The 23036-nt window shown below is 40.8% G+C and overlaps 1 protein-coding gene across 1 annotated transcript in view; it reads left to right on the top strand.

Annotated features, from left to right (window-relative positions):
• Nucleotides 1-183: 183 nt before the first annotated feature.
• CAMKMT (calmodulin-lysine N-methyltransferase) overlaps nt 184-23036 on the top strand; it is a 231503-nt gene continuing 208650 nt past the window's right edge. The window contains exons 1-3 of the mRNA XM_035111192.3: nt 184-315; nt 7511-7686; nt 14236-14300. Coding sequence (XP_034967083.1) covers nt 196-315; nt 7511-7686; nt 14236-14300 — 361 coding nt within the window. The 5' untranslated portion in view covers nt 184-195. The remainder of the gene's footprint in view (nt 316-7510; nt 7687-14235; nt 14301-23036) is intronic.

The raw sequence follows: 23036 nt of genomic DNA on the forward strand, positions 1-23036 counted from the left end.
GCTGCTGGAAAAAGATTGAGGCGTCCCCCCATGTGCTCTCCCTCTCTCAGTGAGGCGGCAGGTCGCTCGGGGCTATCCTTTCCCCTTTGCACTTCGCTTCCCACCCCGCCTCAGTTGGTTTCGCTCTTTTTAGATATCTATTATTTTTGGCGCGCTCTCCCTCAAGTTTGAGCCCCGGCGCGAGCCGCTCCCGCCATGAGCGCATCTCCCCCAGCTGACAGGTGTCAGGCAGAAGGAGAGGAGGGAGACGCCGGAGGAGCCCGGGAAGGAAGCCGGCAGGCAGCCGCCAAAGCCCGCTGGGTGCTCCTCAGACAGGTACCTTTCCCTTCCCCAGCCAGGGGCGTTGTTTTCCTCCTCACCATCCTCATCGTCAGGGGGTCTTGCCTGTTGTCTCTCCGTCTCTCTCTACCACAGGCGCCCCCAAACTCGGCCCTCCAGATGTTTTGGGACTACAACTCCCATCATCCCTAGCTAACAGGACCAGTGGTCAGGGATGATGGGAATTGTAGTCCCCAAACATCTGGAGGGCCGAGTTTGGGGATGCCTGCTCTAGCACCTTCTTGGTCCGCGAAGGGCTTCCGCTGTCATCATTTCACTTTTATTTTTCACAGTGCCCTGTGAGGAGAGCTGTTAAGAGCCCCATTTCAGTGACGGGGGTGGTGGTGGGAAATGAGATAAGGGCAGATCGCAAAGTTGGAAAGGACCCCGAGGAGGGCCATCTAGTCTCGTGGTTCTCAACTTGGGGCACACGCCCCACAGGTGGGGGGGAGTTGATTTTTCCGTGTGTGGGGGCAATTCGAGAATGAGTTATTAACGGGCGAATAACTTATAGGTGTATGTGTCTTATAGCCTTTTTCCTTCACGTGAATAGTTCACTTTTTGAATAAGAATTGTGTGTGGGGGGGGGGGGTCAGGATTTTAGAAATGCTTAGGTGGGGCATGGCCAAAAAAAGGTTGGGAACCACTGATCTAGTCCAACCCCCTGCAATGCAGCTGTCCCATATGGGGATCGAACCTGCGATCTTGGCAATTATCAGCACCATGCTCTACAAGGCATGGCCAAACTTGACTTTCCAAGTTTTGGGACTACAGTTCCCATCATCCCTTACCACTGGTCCTGTTAGCTGAGGATGATGGGAGTTGTAGTCCCAAAACATCTGGAGGGCCAAGTTTGGCCATGCCTGCAACTTGCCCAAAGTGCCCTCCCTGCTCTTGAGGTTGTGAATGAACCAAAGTCCAATACTGTATACCTCCCCCCCCCTTCCTTGTTGTTTCTGTTACTAATATCATTTATTTTTATTTTTATCCCACCCTTCAAGGAGCTCTGGGTGGATGTCCGTGGTTCTAGTCAACGTTCCTATCCTTGCAACAACCCTGTGAAGTAGGTTAGGTTGAAGGAGAATATTGGGCCCAAGGTTGCCCATTCATGGCTGAATGGTGACTCTTGTTTCGAGTCTGCCTAGCCCTGATGCAACCCTCTAACTAACTCGGCCCATTCCAACCTGCTGCCCTCCAGATATTTTGGAATACAAATCCCATCAGCCCCAGCCAGCATGTGCAAAAAAGCTGTTCTAACTACTAAACCACATTGGCTGTCCAGAACCCCCGTTCTCTAACATTTTAGTGTAGTGTATTGCTTTTCTGGTTTACTTGCCCATGTTGCTAGGCAAGAGAGTAGTTAAAAGATCAACCTCTCCCCACACTTCAGTGAGCTATAGAGAGTTCAGTGGATATGAGTGCTGAAATTGCTGTTACTGTGATTAAGTTGCTTTTAATGAGCGGCGTGACGATTTTATTGTTGGATTTTATTCTAGATCTGTGTTTTTGCTTTTCTGTGGCCCACTCTGACATTGCAGTAACAATGAAAACTGGGTAACAATATTCTAAGTAAATAAGTGGGAAATGTGGTATATTTTTGTGTATGCAAATGCTCCATGGCTCTGAGCCGTTTGTCAGTCAAAATACTGCCCTTCACAATGCGTGGGAGCCACTCTCAAAGGTGCATTGTGTGGAGAACCTTTGCACCACTGTCAGCATCAAGTCTCCTGAAGCGTTATGTGGTTGCCTCCCCTCAGAAAGGATACTGTATAATTGGGAAACGTTCAGAAAAGGGCAACTTAAATTATCAAGGAGGATGGAGCAACTCCCCTATGCAGAAAGTTTGCAGCATTTGGGACTTTTTAGTTTAGAGAAAAAGGGACGCGGGTGGTGCTGTGGTCTAAACCAGTGTTTCCCAACCAGTGTGCCTCCAGATGTTTTGGGACTACAACTCCCATCATCCCTAGCTAGCAAGACCAGTGGTCAGGAATGATGGGAGTTGTAGTCCCAAAACATCTGGAGGCACACTGGTTGGGAAACACTGGTCTAAACCACAGAGCCTAGGGCTTGCTGATCGGAAGGTCGGCAGTTCGAATCCCTGCGATGGGCCGAGCTCCTGTTGCTCGGTCCCAGCTCCTGCCAACCTAGCCGTTCGAAAGCACATCAAAGTGCAAGTAGATAAATAGGTTCCGCTCTGGTGGGAAGGTAATACCAGTTGCTGGAAACCACAGTAGGGCAGAGTGCTCTTGTGCTTGGGACCTGCTTGCAGATTTCCCACAGGTCGGCCACCCTGAGAACAGGATGCTGGACTAAGATGGGCCATTGGCCTGATCCACAGGCTCTCCTTATGTTCTTCTAAGTGCCTGAAAAATAACCTTAAATAGTCTATAGCACAAAGTTTAAGAATTGGCAAATTTATATGTCACTGTAGTGAAATATGAGCTTTTAGGCAAGATGTTGTTAAGAAGTTTCAAGATGTAAGTAAGTTTCTGTGAGGAAAGTCTTTATCAGTTAATAAAGAGTGTTATACAATATTAGACACCCTTCAACCTTAAGCGGTTATGGTCAAAAGAATAAACACTATTTGTGCAAGTGTTACTTAAATTGTATTTTTCATGTTGTGAAATGCTCTGATATCTATGGATGAAGGGCGGTATATTATTATTATTATTAAATTGGGTTGTGCATTTTAATAATTGTAAGGGTTTATTATTTGCAGAAGCATGAGCTGCAACGTTAAATAACTTGGATCAGTTAATGAGTTAATATATAATTCCAGTGTCACAGACTAAGTTGACATTGGGTGATATGAATCTTCTAGCACAATGGGAAAGTTTATCTGCCATTTCTCAAGTGCTAGGAAATCAAATTATCTATATGCACATGTGAACCAGCTGCAATTCAAAAGTAAAACCTATACTCACTTTTATTAAAAGTTCCTATGGGATTAATGACTCCCTTCCGAGAGTCCAAAATTGACAAATGGGTCTATGATTTTGGAGCAGTAGCTGATTATACTCTGGCTATCAGAATTCAACCAGAGTTAAATTGTCACAATGTATCAATCTCCTGTTTCATTAGAAGCCCAATATCAAAACTACATTTATCAGTCCTTATGCTAGTTACCACAGCTTTCTTATATCCTGTGATGGATACTGGGAGTAACTAACCAAATTAACTTTTACTACTTTTTAAATATATAACAACACTTAATCTTAAATAGTATAATTACACCACTTTAAAATGAATGCCTCACAGTGAGTAATAGTACCTGTTTCTCCAAAAGTAGAGTTAATAAGAATGTATCCTATTTAGATGCATACCTGTGGACAGGAATTTTAGAAATGCATGAAGTTACATCAGGGGCAAGCAGCCCAGTGAATGCAAGCCTTTGTTAGAATAGTAGTTATTATAACCTATTAAAAGAGTTAATTTAATTAAATATTAACTACTGTAATTTGTTTTCCTGCTGTTCACTCCTAAGGAGTCTTAGGACAATCAAAATGAAAAACCGTAACAATAAAATGTGTAAACAGGGTTAACCCTGAAAAGCGGCCTACAAATACTGAAATGAAAACAATGAAACAAGGTGCCCTAGCAATGAGAGCTGAAGTGGATAAAAAAATTTATAGAACACCAACAAAAGTGCAGAACAGTCCTTGAACCACATTCTTGGTTCTTTCAACAGAAAATAACATAATGGATATTTTTGAAGAACATTTACTTAACCTCTGTAAGTTGTGTCTCCTGGAGGTTCATACATTCATCACTTTGATCTTGATCATACAATGGCAAAACATTTCTTCCAATAAGAAGGCTGATACCAAATCTTGTCAGAAGAAAAAGGATCATGTGTCAAGTTGTTGAGGGTAAAAACCATTATCACACATTGCTGCATCTTCTAGGTTTACAGTGTGTGGGTTGAGGGTCTTTCAGGCACCCAGCTTTTGAACCATGCGCTGCTTGTTATGACCCAGATTTCTTGCGTTTACTGGTTCATGCCCCATAAACATAGATTTTACTTAGCTGCTGCTTGATAGTTTAGGGCTCTGCAGGAATGCACTACTATAATTTTGTTCAGTGATGTCGTGGTCAGCAGCAGGTACTAGCATTTCACCCTTAACTTATTTTTCTTTCCTACAGCTTCCTTCTAGATGTGAAGGTAGCTCTGCATGTTTTGTGAAAATACACACTCAAACTTTGACTTCTATTCCAGTCCGTGTAATCATATCCACTTCCATATTTATGCACTCTGCTCTGCTAATATGCTTGATTTTATCCCATAAATCTACAGTACGAGATAGGCACTTCTCACAATGTTCGCCACTATGACTGTGTTTGCATGTAACACAAAGCCATAAATTATGTGCCTGAACAGTGTGTTGCTGCATACAACCCAACCTCTCCTGCTTTGCGCCTCCCTTTGTGTGAGGGGCTCAGCATATCACAAAGATATGACACACAGATCTGGGATTGTGGGTTGCTAGGTTCTAACAAACCGTGATTGCTGAGCCAAAATCAAACCATGGTTTAGGGCTGGTTGTCGACTAGTGATTGTGATTTGTTAAGATGGAACAAGGCATGATCCCGCTGCTATCCACTGCATAATTTGCTTACTGGCTCATAAGAAGGCAGAAACAAATGGGAGCATTTCTAAACCATAGTTTATGGCTTAACACTTTTTGCAAACATGACTTGAATCCATAAATGATTTTTGTGGTCTGAGTAGATTTTTATTAATCAATGATATTATATACTTTGTCATAAGTTTTATATTGGGCACTGCAAGCTTAAGCATGCCTCACTCTTCACAGGACTCTGACATTTCAGAATGGATTAAAAAAGGCATGTCTGCAGGTGAATTAAAATAATACTTGTTTTAAAATGGTCAATTAAGCCATTCAAACTCATTCAAATGAATGTAAAGGAAAATGCATTAGGTACTAAACACCATCTTTATTTTGGATGCAAATAGTTGGGAGAATGCCAGTATTTCTGTGGCTCTTTTTTTCTTTTTAAATGACCGCCCAATACTATCAAGTGAAATACTTCCCATTCATTTTCTACAGTTGGAACTAGTTAAGAATTTAGGTTATAGCTTTGTAGATCAGCTTTCTTTATTTCTTGTGCTTGTCTGTTTCCTTAGTGACCATTCTCATTTGCTTTTCTGGATAATGTGCTTGTTGTAAGGGTCCCTGGGGCGCATTCATTTAGAATGGCTGTATAAGGTAAGTTAGTGATCCTTGAAGTTCACTTAGAGGGCATCATGTAAACAGAGAACACTGTCTCTCAACCTTTTCAAAGCCTTATGTTAGCCAGTCCTGAACAGGTTTGTCACCTTTTGCTTTTTCATCTTTGTTTCTAAAACAGCTAAACGGTATACTGTATACCACACCACAGGGCAATAGAAAAATGAGGTTTGTAAATGCTTCGAGGAGATTGAAAGACACAAAATGTTAATGCACTTCCATACAATCTATTTTTTATAACATAGCTACTGTTATGGTTAACCTATTTTTCCCTGTGTCTTGCTGAAATGTTGATACTGTAATTGAAAGCTTTGTAATGAGAGATTTCATTTGATCCTAGAGTTTTGCTCGATGGGCAGAGCAACCCTATGGCCTATTTAAGATGGCTACTATCACTATATTGGAATTTAGATTGACATAACTAATTTGGGTCCTAAAGTCTCCCAGCAGCAGTGTCAAAAGTACAAATATAGGAGAAAAAGTAGCATTATAAAAATGCCAACCACTCCCATAGCATGGCTTATAACTCTGTTCTGTTGCCACCCACCAAACAGTGTTGCTCCCAATGTTGCCACCACATTAGTCATATATGTCAAGGCCAGACAAAAAAGGAATAATGGTCCAGTGGTTAGGACACCTGCACACCAGACCCAGAGATTATAGGCTTCACAGAAGAAGGGGTCAGATATTGGTGCACTACCAGTTATTTCACACAGATTATGTGCGTGTAACTCCAAGCAACACAAATGTGGGCATAACTTTGAATTGCGCACCCTGACACTGTGAACACACACACACACACACACACACACACACACACACACACACACACGTCCCAGGCATCAACAATTAAATGACCACATGTAAGAACATTCTTTGGTTCAAATTAGGTCACAACTTTATTGATTACAGATGTAAGTGGCTTTGATTTAGACATTGGGCATAACTGGTATCAATAGCCCACTTGCGAGTTGATTCTCTAAGGGGTTGAACTTCCTTCAGGAGAGGCTATTGCATCTCCCAATGGCTGAGGTCCCAGCAGGGAGTCAGCAGAGGCAACGGGACATCACCATGCCAAAACACAGCACTACCAATTAAATTGTAAGCCGTATTGTGCTTATGCTGCGTGTTTAGTAGCAATCCTATTCTTGGCCAATCAGCATAATTTGAGGATAGGATTGCAGTGTTAATTGAATTTGAGTTAAACTTGATTAGGCATTTCTGCCATTAAAAAAAAAAGATTATGTGAAACAGATTTTTAATTAGCTCAAGGCATGACTTTTAGGAGGTATGCAAAGTCCTTATAAATCAAATAAGAGAGAATGTTTTTCATAAACGATGTAGCCCTGGTTATCAGCTAGATCAGGGTTGGGGAACCTATGGCCCTCCAGATGGTGTGGGGCTCCCAACTTCCACCATCCTGCTGTTGTACTGTGGTCGTTCCTTGGGGGCTTCCCATAAGCATCTGCTTAACTTTTGTGAAAACAGAATGCTGGACAAGATGGGCCTTTCACCTTATCCAGCAGGGCTTTTCTTTTGTCCCTATCCCTGGTCATGTTGGTTGGGGCTGATGGGCATCCAACAAAATCTGGAGGACCACAGGTTCCCCAGCCTTGATCTAGATTGACTAACTTACAACAAATTCAGCATGATGACATTGTGTCATTGCCATCTTACCTACATTGCTACTGTACTTGCTCCCCACACTTCTAGTTTTGGGTTGCCATCCTATCCCACAGCTGCCCACACCGCTCCAACATTCCTGTGTCCTTGTAGTGTGTATTGGATTACATTACTTTCATGGTTATAAAGATGTCAACAATAGCTGCCACCTTGCAATTACCTCGGTGTGAGGCATTTTCAATTTGAATAATTGCTTTTGAGCATTAAAGCTCTATATTGTAAGTGGTTAAATTTTCACGACTTTTTCTTTTAAACAAAAGGTTCTGAAGAAAAAACACTTGAAGAATGTTCACCTTCCGCAAGTATCAGTAAGGAGATTTGCTTCATTCAGTCTCTTCTCAGTAACAGAAGAGGAGAGAAGGGTGACAGAAGATGACCAAGGAACCTGGCTTCAGTACAAAAGCATCTATTATCCTGAATACAGTATATCCTTGAAGTAAGTATTTTTCTGTTTTTGCAGGTACTGTCTATGCCTGCCAAGTCACTTTTGATTGTCCCTTTTCATTTTTAGTAGTTTAGTAGTTTAAATAACTTAGTCAATCTGAGTTTAGTTACACTTGTCTGCTGCAATCATTTTAGTTCCACTCTTGGTACTACCATAAGGATTACAATCCGTCTCCTCATCTTGTCTTCATGGCATTTTTTATATTAATATATTTTTCCATAATTCAGCTTTCTCTCATAGTAAACCGGCTATCGGAAAATGTCAGAAAACATTTGATGGCCAAACAGAGATGTTCTCAGCAAGGAGAATTTGAGCATGCTGTGGGAATCCCACTGAAACCTCTGATGCAACAGACTTCGTAGCAGGACAGCAGTAGCTTAAACAACCTGAAGGCTATACTTTTTCCTGTAGCCCCTTATTAAGCCTGCTGTGGATGCTGAGTTTTATATTTCCTGCCTAGAAGATATTGTTCTGGAGGATCTGACTGAGTGGAAAAGGACATATACATATAAAGTTTAATGTAAAGTACATCTTATTAAATATTAGCTGAAGTTGCCCAGGAATTCAATTAACCTTCCAACTATTGAAATTTATAAATGGATAATGGATAGATAGATAGTTTATTACGGTTGGAGACCAGCATATAAAACACACTTGGGGTTACAATCCCAGAAGGAACACAAACATTTAAAACATTGAACAACAGTAAATTTAAAATTTATAAATGCGATAATTGTATATATACTAAAAACTTTGAGTTAAGCTACCACAGAGAAATGACCCAGAATCACCTGAGGGACCGAGTTTGGGGATTTTATTGATGAACTAGTAAGCAGACCCCTGCAGCCAGGACAACTCAACCCTTGGTGCACAATACCTGCTGCGCTGTTGCATGTGCTTAGCTGCTGTGTCAGGTCTGCTTGGACTCGCCATTCTGCTGTCCCGGCTTTTCACATCATAGCCCGGAGTGTGTCCTGCCTAAGTGTGGTTCAGGCTCCAACTGCCCTGCCGCCTCCTACTCCTTTACTACCCTGCCATCTCCTACTCCTTTACTGTAGCTTATCTGGCTGCCATGGCTGCTGCATTGTGGGAAATGGACCCACCACTACTTTGAATCCACATGGCAGACTGAACCATTCCAATATGCTCCAGTTTGGGTGCCTCTGAAGATATTATTGTCTAATTGGTGTGGTGGTTTCAAACTGCTGATTTGGGCGCCTCTGGAGAGATCACCACACTTTTTTGAATAGTGATTGCTTTGCCTGTGTTTATGAATGGTTGGATGCCATTTTGAATCAAGATGGTAGACCAAATCTTTCATAATTGCCAATTTTAACAACTGATTCAAAAGTGCACTCCCGCCCACCATAGAATACCAGAGCAACGCTGGGTACACGGTTGCTAGTTTTTAATATTGCACACTTTCAACATTACAGTGGAACCTCAGGTTACGGTGGGGATCCATCCTGGAGACCCCACCGCAATCCAAAAATGACACAGCCCAAAGTGTTGCGTCTGCACAAGCGTGCGTGCGATTTAGCGCTTCTGCACATGCGCGAACGGCATGGACCCTTAACCCGTTCCGGTACTTCCGGTTTGCGCCAGTCTCAAGCCGAGGGTGACGTAAGCTGGAGGCAACGTAACCTGAGGCTCCACTGTGTACTCAGTTCTATCTTTCTTACAACTTACGAGTGAAGAACTGTTCCTTGTGGTAATAACTCCCAGGTTTGGAGCATGGTTCTTCTTTATGCTAATGTTCCCTAGGATAAAGCAGATTTTACTTGATAAAGACAGCTTTGAGTTTTCCCATGTCCCAGGATTGTTTCGCAAAGAGCCCATTGAGCATCTTAAGGCTGTCAGGAATTATCTTGACAAGGCTAAATACTATAGAAAGTTCACAAGGTTGTCTGTGGCTCATGGCAAAAAGTCTAAAGGGCAAGCTGTATCAGTTCAAGGGCTATCAACATGGATCAACTTGTGTATTCAGATATGCTATGAACCAAGCTGGAGTTGCTGCACTAGGCTTAAAGATAGTTTTGCAAGTGGCATCTTTTATTGTATCCTGGTTGTCATGACCTTCCAAATTCTGGAAATTATCAAGCTTTAGCCATATGTAAGATTCACAGCAGGACTATAGCCAACATATGTTCATTGTTCCTTAACTTCCTTCTGACTATCAGCACTGCTATGTTACCCACAAGGGGACCAGAAGCCTGTTTGTAAATAGCTCCACTATGATTGATAGACTTAAACCCCCCTCCTCCACCATATACCTTTCCCTTCCTGTCTGCTTAAACCTTTTAAAATTGGCTGTTGGGGTTCTTGAGTGTGCTTCTGCCAGACTCAAAGGGATATTTCTCCCCTCACATGCCCAGATTGTTGGGCTTCACACTTTGTGCACACGTACATCAGTGGGTATCTGAATGAGGCAAGCAATCGGCCAGTTCCCTTGAGAGGGATGGGGAGGTTAATTGTTTCCTCATCCCCATAACTAAAATTAAACCCTCAGAACCCCAGTAACAGTCCTTGCCCTGAGATTAGAGGCAGGAGGACTAGTGGTAGCAAATGTCAATTTGGAGATACTGGAGCTATTTCTGGTCCCTACTCAGGGAAGGAGGGAGCTTGCAGTTCTGTCTCACAGCTCCAATACAGATCCTTGGAAGACCACATTGATATACCCTTCCATTGTGAGAAATGTATTATTATTATTCCTCCTTCCTATTCTTTAACCACTTACTAATCCATAAGAGGGCCTCCTCTTATCTTATGACCACTCTCCTATGTTTGCTCATGAATTAAAATATTGGGGGGGGGGGGAAACATTAGCACAGCACTCATGATGGTGCTAGTCTCTTCCCTTGATGGCTTGGAGAATTGTGATAACTCAAGTGCCCACGGAAGAGGTTTTAGAAGCAGTTTATTGCTATTAAAAGGTTTTCTAACTGGCTGCACTTCACCAATACAGATGCCAAGGTGGGGTACAGCAAACAATAAAATAACCAATTCCAAACACGAGCAACAGTGTTTACATTAAAACAAATCCATCCAAATAAACGTAACTAGTAATATAGGGGAAGCTAAAAGAAAAACCAAGGTGGACTCTACAGTTACCCTCTCTAGCCACAAGACTCTTACTTGGTTTTTAAAGGAACATATTTACACATAGAAAAGGCTACTGAAATGTCATAAAGTTGTGGATAGCTGGCTAGGCCTCCTGTGAAGTACTTGGAGTTATAGAAGAACTGGCCTACAGCACTGGTAGTGGAGATTCCAGAGTCCAAAATCTGAAACCATGGGAGGGGGAATCCAGGGATTTTTCTTTCTGCTAAAAAGATTTTTTTTTAAAAAAATATGAAGTGAAGTATGTATATTATTTATTTAAATACCTGTTTTAAAATTACTTTAGAATGCAATACGCAATATGTCTACTCAGAAATAAGCCCTATTGATCCACTGGAACTTATTTGAAGAAAGTGTGAATAGGATTGTAACCTTGACAGAAAATGCTTTAGGTATAACCTAAAGCATTTTTTTTAGGGTTAAGACATTTTTTGTCTGTCTTTGTGTTTGTATAGCCTAAGACATACATTGAGAATAATCCTTGCCTGTCTTTTGGCATGAACATCAGAAAGACATGCTTGGATTAAATAACCTTGCATAGCATGAATGCTATGTGCCCTATTCACAGGAACAGCCAAGTTGTGCAGGTTTCTTATTAATCAGCAGACATCTAGGTCTCTGAAAGAGATGGAGGTTGGAACATCCTTCCTTTGTATAGAACTATTGTTTCTATGGTGACTCTTGAATTGCTAAGTATGTAGTCTTGATTTTGTCCTAAGTCGCAAAAAGGTAAAAAGTCAAGAATGTGTTTTTCACTGACTGAGACACATATTTCATGTGAACCTATCTCTCGGTGATGCAAGAATAAATTGCTGCTCTGTTGGAAATACCTTTCTATCTTTATAGAAGGAGTTGAGATATATATTTTGTTGTTATATATATCAGCCCTTGCTTTGATTGCACCTTGGAACACCACAGATTTTAGTATACTAATGTATCAGGATTGCTGCTTCTCATATTTACATCTTTTAATGAAGTTTTCTTCTAATAGCAAACTCGGCAAAATGCTGTGGAAACAAAATGGGCTTACCCGAAAATATGGTAGCAGTTTCTGTATCCTCTGAATACTGAACTACATATGTTCATAAGTTAAAAGAAAATAATAAATCCTCCAAACAGTCTCTCAGGGACCCCTGAACATGCAGAACATGCAGAATGTTGAGGTGTCAGTTCAGAAACTAAAAGAGAAGGGGTGGAGAGAGAGGGAAGATTAAGACCAATACATCAGGTACACAGACAGGCAATAGCATACATCTGGAGCCCTTGTACCTCTCAATTCATAAGGGCAAACTTATCTTCTGTAAATGAGGTTAAGTGGTATACACTCAGGTTTGCTTTCTCTGTCATGCTTCCAAGAGGTCTTGGACAGCACAGGACATTGAGCCGATTTTTTTTTCTAAATGGAAAGACTATTCCTTGGCAAAGAGTATTTCAAAATGAGAAAGAATGTGGAGATAGGTGTTTGGGAATTTCATAAAGAGATTTAAATAGGATCAGCTGTTATATTGGTATAATTGTGGACAAGATCGCAGGAAGGTGCTTCATACTGAGTCAGCCCTTTGGTCCATTTGGCTCAATAACGTCTGTACTAACTGGCATCATCACCACCACAGGATTTCAAACTGTATACTTTCCTAGCTCTGCTTGGAGATACCAGAGGTTGAATTTTGGACCTATTGCATGCTGAGCGTGTATTTTACCACTGAGCCACAACCCTTCGCGAAAGGACCCTAGATATCCTTTTTGATGAACAGCACCCTTTAGGCAACGTTGGCATGGATAAATGTATATTGCAAAGAAATAGAAGCGAAGATCCTTCATCATGTGAAGAAAGATGAGAAACCATAACATAATGTTGCTTCCAATTCCATTTCAACTCTTGAACTTTTCTGTTTTATAATCTTTCATCCTTTTTAACATCAAAGCATTTCCCATTGCACATTCTTTTAATCCATAGAACACTCTGTGCATAGTTTTGGCCATCGTTTGCCACTTGCAGAGGGTCTTTCTGGTGGGTTTTTGCGTTTATATCATGTAATGCCAGCATCCTGCCATGATAATTTGTCTCTCTGTTTTGCCAGTGCCTGTTGGAAGAATTTTGTGTCCTAGGACGTCCAGAATCTTTCTTCAAATCGAGAACAGGCATTGGCTGTGCTCAGATGCAACACTAAGCCAAAAATCAAGGTTTAATAAGCCAGGCTATGCAAGGACTGTGTGCACAGAGTTCCTTTGTGCCTACCGTAATTTCACTAAAGTGACTGAACAAACCAGGATTCAGCATTTAACCATAGAGTCCCATTACTGAGAAACTGAGCAAAAGAGAACTGAAGAAAGAGACATAGATCTAAAACCTCAAAATGAGCCATCTGATTAGGCCATTTCTTGGTTCACACAGAGAGGCTCTTTTAAATGTCCTCATAGATGGAAGAGAAAGCTGTCTATAGAAATCAACTGAGAAATCTTAGATTTTAGTTGAGTTGAGTTACAAAAGGTAACTCAAGACGGAGAAGAAGCAGAAAGCTACAAGGAATGGAGAAAGTGGGAGATAAGAGCGAGGGCCGGGGACAAAAGGCTCAATGAGTGACAGAAGGACCTACCTTGTGTGTGCACGCTGTATCTCTCCTGAAAAAACTAGAACCTTAGCTTGTCAAAAAGGATTAGTTCCCCTTCACAAGGACACCCTTGGGTGCCACTCATTTACAGCAGAAGGTCTACACTCTCTGAGGACTAACTGTTGAGTGAGCAGTTAGCCCTCAGCCACAGGGTTTCCCAAATGCAAGCACATCAGGGATGCACTGCAGCATTTTGTTGCAGGTTCCCTTTGTAACCAATTATGTAAGTGCATGTTTGTTTTTGCAAGCTTAGGAATCAATATCTTCCTCTGTGTGCTCACAAATAAATTTATAATTTTGAACAGGGGTCAGCTACCTAAGGCCAATGGGCCAGAAATGTTCCGCGGAGGCCATTTGACTGGCCCACGAGCCGCCCCTGAACTGAGCTGCCCGCTCGCACGCTGCACTAAACCAGCACAATGCAGTGCGGGGACTCGCTTCTGCGGCACAAAAAATCATGTCTGCGCATGCACAGACGCAGAAAATCGGGGGGGGGGGCAATCTGGCCCACAAAGGGATCTCCGCAGGACTGATCCAGCCCAGGCAAGATAAACCTTGCTGACCCCTGATTTTGAACAATAAAAACTTATTTTCACAAATTTTTCTTGTTAACATGTGATAATTTTAACACATTATATTAGGGTTTTGAATGTTTTCTTTTTTCTCCCTCTAGTGGTGAGACATTTTAAAAGATGTTGATGAAGGATGTGTAGGCTGTGAAAACCTGTGGTGTTACCATTAAAAAAAACAAAAAACAGGAATTGAGGGATAATTCTGCTTGTTTCATTATTATGATTTCTCCCCCTAGATTTAACAGCGGACTATTAAATGTTGAAGATGTTCTGACAAGTTTTGACAACACAGGAAATGTTTGTAAGTAATTTATGTTTCTTTACAGTGATGGCGATGATGTAGTTACACTTGGATGCAAAACATTTATGCCAGCATATTTGCCTGCAATGCTGATCACAGTGCCACATTTGTCATGTGTTTGATTAGAGGTGGGCTATGCTCCATTCGATAGCCTTAGCCTCTGGTGTACCACAGTGCTTTGCAGTATAAATAATACCATGCTATTCTGTGTTACTCAGGTTCATTTTTTAATGCTGCAGCCCCTAGGAATGTCTGTGCATGCATTTATGTGGCCTTCTCAAATCACTTTCCCCACCACCATCAGCAATTTGAGACATCAGTGGATATTGTGAGTGCCTGGAGGCGGTTGGCGGATGGATGGTGGCTAGCAGATTGAGGTGAATCCTGACAAGACAGAAGTACTGTTCGTGGGGGACAGGAGGCAGGCAGGTGTGGAGGATTCCCTGGATCTGAATGGGGTAACTGTGTCCCTGAAGGACCAGGTGCGCAGCCTGAGAGTCATTTTGGACTCACAGCTGTCCATGGAGGCGCAGGTTAATTCTGTGTCCAGGGCGGCTGTCTACCAGCTCCATCTGGTACGTAGGCTGAGACCCTACCTGCCCACAGACTGTCTCACCAGAGTAGTGCATGCTCTGGTTATCTTCCGCTTGGACTACTGCAATGCGCTCTACATGGGGCTACCTTTGAAGGTGACCCGGAAACTGCAATTAATCCAGAATGCAGCAGCTAGACTGGTGACTGGGAGTGGCCGCAGAGACCACTGGTCTTGAAAGATCTACATTGGCTCCCAGTACGTTTCTGAGCACAATTCAAAGTGTTGGTGCTGACCTTTAAACGGCCTCGGTCCAGTATACCTGAAGGAGCGTCTCCATCCCCATCATTCAGCCCAGACACTGAGGTCCAGCACCGAGGGCCTTCTGGCGGTTCCCTCATTGCGTGAAGTGAGGTTACAGGGAACCAGGCCTTCTCAGTAGTGGTGCCCGTCCTGTGGAATGCCCTCCCACCAGATGTCAAGGGACTAAGCACTATCCTATTTTAAAAAGACATCTGAAGGTACTATTTCTGAGGTTGCCCTGAGTTTCTGAGCTGTTCTCAGATGTGATCCTGGCTATATACATGGAAATCGGCACGTGGCCTTTCAGATTGTTGTGTGAGTAAGCTTCCCGTGTCATGCGATCAGTGCTTTTTGCCCCTAAAAAAATGTTTAGGGGTACTCTCATTTTGACTCAAGAAAATCACCATTTTATCATTCAAATTGGGAAAAATAAATACAGCAAACGGACAAAAGTACAAAGATTCACAAAATGTTTAGGGGTATGTGTACCCCTGCGTCCCCCCAGAAAAAAGCACTGCATGCAATATATATGATACAAAGCCCTAAACCTGATTATAATTTCATATTTAGAAAATAGGAGTACAGTAGGTATAATCTATGATGTTTAATTAGGCTTGGTTTAATTTCACCTCTCCTTCCTGATCAATAATAATAATAATAATAATAATAATAATAATAATTTATTATTTATACCCCGCCCATCTGGCTGGGTTTCCCCAGCCACTCTGGGCAGCTTCCAACATACAATTATTGTATTAAAATACAATAATTTATTAAACTTTAAAAGTTTCCCTAAACAGGGCTGCCTTCAGATTGGTTACAGCCTTCAAGGGTTACATGTATTGCCCCCACACCTTGGAAGACAGAATATGGGCTCCTGATTGGGCAGCCCTGCCCAGGTGAGCACCATAACCTGTCCCCCAAGAGAGACCAATTCGAGTCTTTCCCAAGGTGAGGCATGGAGGGACAAACTCCTAAAGGCTGGAATGCCACTGTACAGCTATAGTTATGAATCTGTTGCTATGTGCGATGATACATTTTAGAAAGAGTAAAAAACCTCTTACCTGCTAGTTAGCAACAGAAGCACTTTCTTCTATCTAGACAACTGTCAGCAATTCATCCTTCAAGTTGAAAGACCATTTGTCCTTTTGTTTCCTTTAGGAAATGTTTTGTAGCATCAATTAGGGCAGAAATAGACTTAGATGTTCATGGCTTTTCTCTCTAACTGTGTTGACTGCCATGTGGCGGTTTTACTGTGGCATTGACACTGATGTGAAAGTGACAGCTGATGTTGGGTTGCAAGTACACCGGCCCTGCTTATAACCTCTAATTCGCTAGAACTAAAAGCCTATTCACATAAGCAACAAATGGGGGTGCACTGAATATTTGACTAGATCTTGCCAGTCTTACCTTTCTTCCAAGCAAGGACTCCTATACTTGTAAACAATCTGCAGCATTTCACTTACTCCAGAATTTGCCTTTTTTATATTGTTGGCTATGGGAACAGGTTGTAAAATATATCACAACCCAATCCTATGAAGAGCTGGGTGTCTCCCAAGCCCATGGATTTCATTGCATGGCACAATTAATTGTCATAGCTTTGGGCTGCTCATAATCAATCCCCATACCTCCTTTTTTGTTTGTTTGTTTGCTTTTCTTTACTGCTACAGATAGTCCAGTCCAAACTTCTTTCTCTCTTGCCTTCTTTCCTGGCTCATTCTCTGCCTTTTCCCCCACCTGCTGAACTTTTGTAAGAGATTTTAATGGGCATTGAGATTTCTCGGCTGTGCGTATACATCTTGGGCATCAGTATGCCCTTCCCAGTGCTTTTGTTTGGTTAAAACAAATGAGGTGCTGCTCCACAAATCTTGATAAAAGTGTCATGGATGTCAGCACACAATGGGTGCCATGGGCAGTAAAATTAAAATAGGTGTTGGTGCTGTGTGAGTACCCTGTGAGTACTATCACAAAAAAGCATTCTTTGTGCTCTTGAACCAGTTTTTATTGCCGTGACCCTCTGCACCCTCTCAAAGTAAAGACAAATCTAACATTTTCTTCCCTGGGCAGTAGCATGAAACCACCCTTCTTTAACATTCATGCTTCACATAATACAGACCCTGCCTTTTGCTCTTTATAAATCTGAGTTTACCCAGGATTTTCAGATTGTGATCACTGCAAGTGAGTGGCTCAGGGTGGCATTCATTGATAGTGATGCTCAGAGTTAACCCACTGAAGTTAATGGAGATGACTAATTTAGGTTCATTAACTTCATTGAGTCTACTCTGACTGGGATTTAGTTGAATACAGCCCTCAGATTTTGGATGGTGGGGAAAGCAAAATGTGCCACATCTCTGGGATATAATGGCATGGATGACCTAAATGTTGGATTTTTTGAATAGTCAAGTTACTTTAGAGCCGGTCTAATGTAAATACTGTCTATTTAAGAGAAACAGGTGCCGGTGTTTCTGTTAATTGCTCACAGGTGTGGGCTCTGCTTCTTGTATATAAGGCTCTGCCAGAAAGCCTTCTGCATCTCTAAGTTAGAGCTTTCAGTTTGATTCATCTCTAAGTAGATCACTCTCTCAGTTGTTCTCAGTTTAAGAGATTCCTCAGTTGAATCTTAGTATGAGAGTTGCTTAGTTATACAGCTAGTTTACTGTTAATTCTTAGGTAGTTAAATGGGAGTTATGTGGGAGTTTGTGGGAGGTTTGGAATGGGTTGAAGGTTGGAATGTTGCTAAGAGAGAAAGCATTTATCTTTAGTTTAAAGTCTCTTTAGAGTCAGTTTGTATTTCAGATAAAGAAACCCAACCGTTTATATTTTCATCTGCATATTTTTACAAGTGTGCAGCTAGTAAGGGGTTTCATATAAGGGAGATAATTCCCTACGCTCTTGGTGGTGTTTTCTTAGCCAGGTCAACTTCTGACTGCATATACTCTGCATGAAGCGTACTTTAAAGGGCCGCTGTAAAACTGGGATATATGATTTAGGTTAAAAAGGTTTCAATGTCCAGTTTTCTCCAATATTATTCTTATTATATATATATATATATATATATATATATATATATATATATATATATATTTCCAATACTAAACTGCTTTCCGAGCCCTTGATCTGGTTGGGATTATGGTCCCTTTAGTTGCCTTTGGCATAGCCTTAGATAATGCTGACATGTAGTGACACTGGAAATGAACATGATATCTGGATATAAAAAGAAGATACTATTCTGAAGAATAAAATTTCTTATACCAAAGTACTGTAGTGCTTAACTTACATATTTTTCCTGTTTACAAATGTTTATGTAGCTTTAAAAACAAAGCAAAACACCAAACAACCCATATAAAAATAAAAATATTTTTCTATAGGTTAATCATAAAGTCAAAAAAGCTAACATTGACTTTCATAGGCAGTGATATGAAACTGTTCTTAAATACACCTGATTCACCTAAAAAAACCACAAACCCCTCCCCTTTGTTTCTTAGGAACCTGAGATTACACTTCATCGCACACTGACATTTCAGAAGCAGAAAAATGTCAATTTCACAAACTAACTTTTGACCTCGGAACAACAATAAGAACAACAAAATCTAAAGGATAGGTAATTGTGTAGGGAAAATGTTCAGGGCAATTCAGTCTCAACTTTGAAGCTTTCATCCTTTTTGAGTGCCTCAGGCTTTATTATGAAGTCAGTCCAAAGAGCGCTTAGAAAATGTGTTCTTGAAGTACTGCCAGGTAGGAGAAGTAATTCACAAATTTACAGGAGAAAGGAGTTCCATGGGATTTACATGTTGCCAAGGGACTAATACCAGGACTGAGGGAGGGAACCCAAGGTGTGTGTGTGAAAAAAACAACCGCAGGGGCTGAGAGCACCATGGATTAAAATGGCAAGCCTTATGATTATTGAACATGTATTATTTGAACACAGAACACGGTATTATTTTTATGGAAATGCTTTTATATTGCCTCTTTTAATATTTAATTTTTTTCTGGAGTGGTGGCCAGACTAATAATCAAATGTCTCTTCCTCTCCCACTACCCTGATTGGGGTTTGCATTTAGAGAGTCCTTATAAGAGTCAGGCTGTAAAAGCTGAACAGTTGCACAGGGATTCGATAGGTGTTCAGATACACGCGTGAGATTCTTTGGATCCTTGCCCTGCAGTTTATATCTTGAGAGAAGCAATAATATTACTGGGTAGCGTCCAATGTATTCTGCTTGAACAATAGGTCTTAGCCTGCTTCTCTTTCCCCTGCACCACTCAAAGGTCTGCTCCAGGGGGAACCCCACTCTCTGAGCATATTATGAGGGTGCTTGGGGAGGAGGAGAGGGAAGTTCTGTTGCACAAGTGGAACTCTGTTCCACAAGCAGAATGGTGGGGTTGAATACAACCCATTTTCTTACTAATGCTGTAGATGCACATTCCAAAGTACAAGTCAATTTATTTACAAATATTGTGTTCCTTAACTACATATTAGTCATTTTAGTGTGGCTTTACTATGCTAAAACATTTTTCTTTCATGCATCTTATCCTCAGTGCAACTCCCAAAGCAGAATGGTAAAAATGCACCCAGCATAAAGTAGACATTAGTTCAAAATAAGATGTTGCCACTAGCTGGCAGCATTATATTAAACATGAATAAACTTCATTTAAGTAATGTTAACATTCATCAGTAGTTGCTTGATGTGTGTCTGTGTGCATATGTGCACCCGTGATAGGAAATTAAATTGAACTAATTCTTACTGATTGCCTGTAATTCCTGAATCCTGATTCACAGTAAACCTGTGAAACCCTGCACCTTGGACTTCTGGTATGAATTGTGAAAAGTCCTTTGAACTTTCCCCTTTACAAAAGCATGCTGGAAAATAAAAGTAGAGAGCAGAGAATTCTTTCTTTTTAAAAAAGAGTTTGGGAGTTAGTAATCAGTTCAGTTTTCTTATTGCCCTACTTAAAAGCTATATGTGATCTATCCTTGTGATCTAGCTCTTTACAAGCCAGGAAGAAAAGCTCAGTGTAAGTATGTACATGTTAGCATCTATGCATGCACATACATTCTCTGCTAATATATATATGGATTTTTAAAAGGTTATATTAGGTCTCTGTATAAACAGCTTAGAGGTAACAGATGTCAACTGCTGTTGTCTTAAGAGGGTAATTGCTAAAGTCCAATGTTTTGTTGGGTTATAATTGTATTTTGTGGTGATTGTCTATAGACTTTGTTACTCATTCATAAACCACTTGTAAAATGACACTGGCTTACTAATAAAATTCCTATTGAAATACTGATAGCTTGAGGAAGAAGGTTTTGAATGTTTTTGTTCTCTTGAAGCTCTTGCAAGGTGGTGGAGAGAATTTGCAGCAGCTGGGTGCATTTAGGAATCCTAGCCAACATTTCTCCTGGCGATGGTGTGTGTAAACAGTATGGTAGATCCATTTTTCTGTGAGATGGGACTAAATGATGGAGTTCCGACCTTCCGCTAATACTTATGTTTGGTGAATTTGGTGCATATGTGGTTGGTTTCTGCCAGTACTGTGCCTATCAAATATATGTGATAGAATTGTTTATGATTATCTTTATGCTTGATGGGCGCAGCTTAGTAGGGTTGCCACCTGTATAGTTTTAAGCTAGCCTTGCTATTGTGTTTCCCAGCTGTGCTTTCTCATACATATATATTTTAAACCCAGCTTCAGTACTAAACAAAGGGTAATTTGAAATGTGCACATGCTTAAATGAATTAATATATGCAAATTACCAGCGGCTTTTTGTAGTAAATAAAATGTGTGTGTGTGTGTGTGTGTGTGTGTGTGTGTGTGTGTGTGTATGTATGTATGTCTTGTCCTCTGAGAGGGTAGAATCCATTAGTGTGCTGTTAATGTGCCCATGTGCCCAAGGTAGTTCTAACTGATAATGGCTCAGGTGTTCAAGTGGCCCAAGAGCTTATGAAATCCTCTTGTTTATTCAGGACAGGACATTTAGTTTGTATGTTTGCAAGTACAGAATTAAAATTGTTGGCAAGATTAATAAGTTGAAAGTGCCGATAGGTTAAGGAAAACAAGAGAAACAGATTTTTTTCTTATGTGCCCGGGGTTCCAGGAAAAATAAGAAATACCCTTTTAAAAAACAAATATGACAAAAGTATCAACATTTACAGAAGTTACAGAAGTAAAATGCATATCTGTGTGAGAAAATATGTTTATAATATGAATACTGACCTTTCTATGGGTTCCCCTAAAAAAAACCTGAAATGGCCAAACAACAGAGAGTTATTCATATTTACAACTATAGGGCTCCATATTTCATTAATACAATCAAAATACATTTGGGGAGTTATGTTATGGAGTCATATTTAAAAATTAAAGGCATCAAATACCTTTTCTCCACTGATCTTCTTTCAATATTATCACCTTATGCATCCAGTGATGAACATAAACCAGTTAAGCAACCACAAGTATATTCAATATTAGCCTGTGTTGCTTTCAGGTAATAAATCTGGCATAAAATTGAGAATACAAACAAGAGGAACCATAGTACATTAAAGTTAGTAAAGGGTTATATGATTGGATGGTCATTTTCCAAAATACTTGAGGCTGCACACAATGACAAAAATTGTTGTGTACATGTATGGCTGTGTGTGGTGGGATGCTTCTGCTTCTGTTTTATATTTTAGATAATTTATAATTATATGTAATATGTGCAGTGCATAAGGATTATATTATATAATCTAGAATGTATCTGCTTAGAGTGTTATATGCATATATGATCTCGTTTGCAAGAGGGGCAGTGAATATGGTGCACTCCCCATGTTTTGTACGTAAACTCCCACCTATCCTAACCAGCCAATGGCCAGGGATGATAGGAATCATGGGCGCAGCCACAGGGGGCAGGGAGGGGTAGCTGCCCCCATCAATAAAAATACGAATACATAGTAAACTGAGGTTCTGCTCCCCTCTACGCCCATGATGGGAATTGTGATCCGCACCTGGGCAGCACAATGTGGCTCCTGTACTCATGGTTTATAACAAAGCTGTAAGGTAGGCCAGTGTTGTTGTTGTTGTTAATTATCACCCCCAAATTGCAGGTGGCTAGACTAAACCTGGGAGAGTCTAAGGGAGCTTAGTGAGTTCATTGCAGAGGTGGCTTTTGAATCAGAGACTGCATGATTTTGTACCTTATTCTCTTACCCAATATCTTATACTAGTACAGTATTACTGGGACACACAGTTGCAGGTGTATCGGGTAGTCTGCAAACCTATATATATATATATAGATAGATAGATAGATAGATAGAGAGAGACTATTGTTTCTTTTAATTAAGAAGTTGCTTTTTCATAAGGTAAGGCTTGTATGCAAAGATAACGGAGGGTGAGGAAGGAGTAAAAACAGTGCTTTTTTCTGGGGATACGCAGGGGTACGCATACCCCTAAATATTTTGTGTAGCTTTGTACTTTTGTCCATTTACTGTATTTATTACTATAAAATGGTGGTTTTCTTGAATCCAAATGAGAGTACCCTTAAACATTTTTAGAAAAAAAAGTGACAGGATGAAACATTTGCATTAGATACCCTTTACTCTGAAAAAGTGTGCAAAAACTTATTTGCACTGCAGTCCTAGCCATGTATGTTAAGTCTCACAGTCCACAATCCTTAGCACATTAATTAGAGAGACAGTCAAACTTAATGGAATTTACTTCTGAAAAGCATGATTAGAATTGGCCTAATATTCTTCAGTGGGACATAAATCTCCTGTACGTGTGAATAGAATTGCAGGCATAGGCTCTGTAAGTGAGAAGTGCAGCATTTCAAGGTTTATAATCTTTCTGTGTGTTATGCAGAAAAGCAAAACTTTAAAAGAAATACAGTAGTGGGTGTCCGCCTGGAAAAAAACCATACTTCTTCTGGA

Source organism: Zootoca vivipara, chromosome 3 (assembly GCF_965207765.1).
Source record: "Zootoca vivipara chromosome 3, rZooViv2.hap1.1, whole genome shotgun sequence".
Lineage (NCBI taxonomy): Eukaryota > Metazoa > Chordata > Lepidosauria > Squamata > Lacertidae > Zootoca > Zootoca vivipara.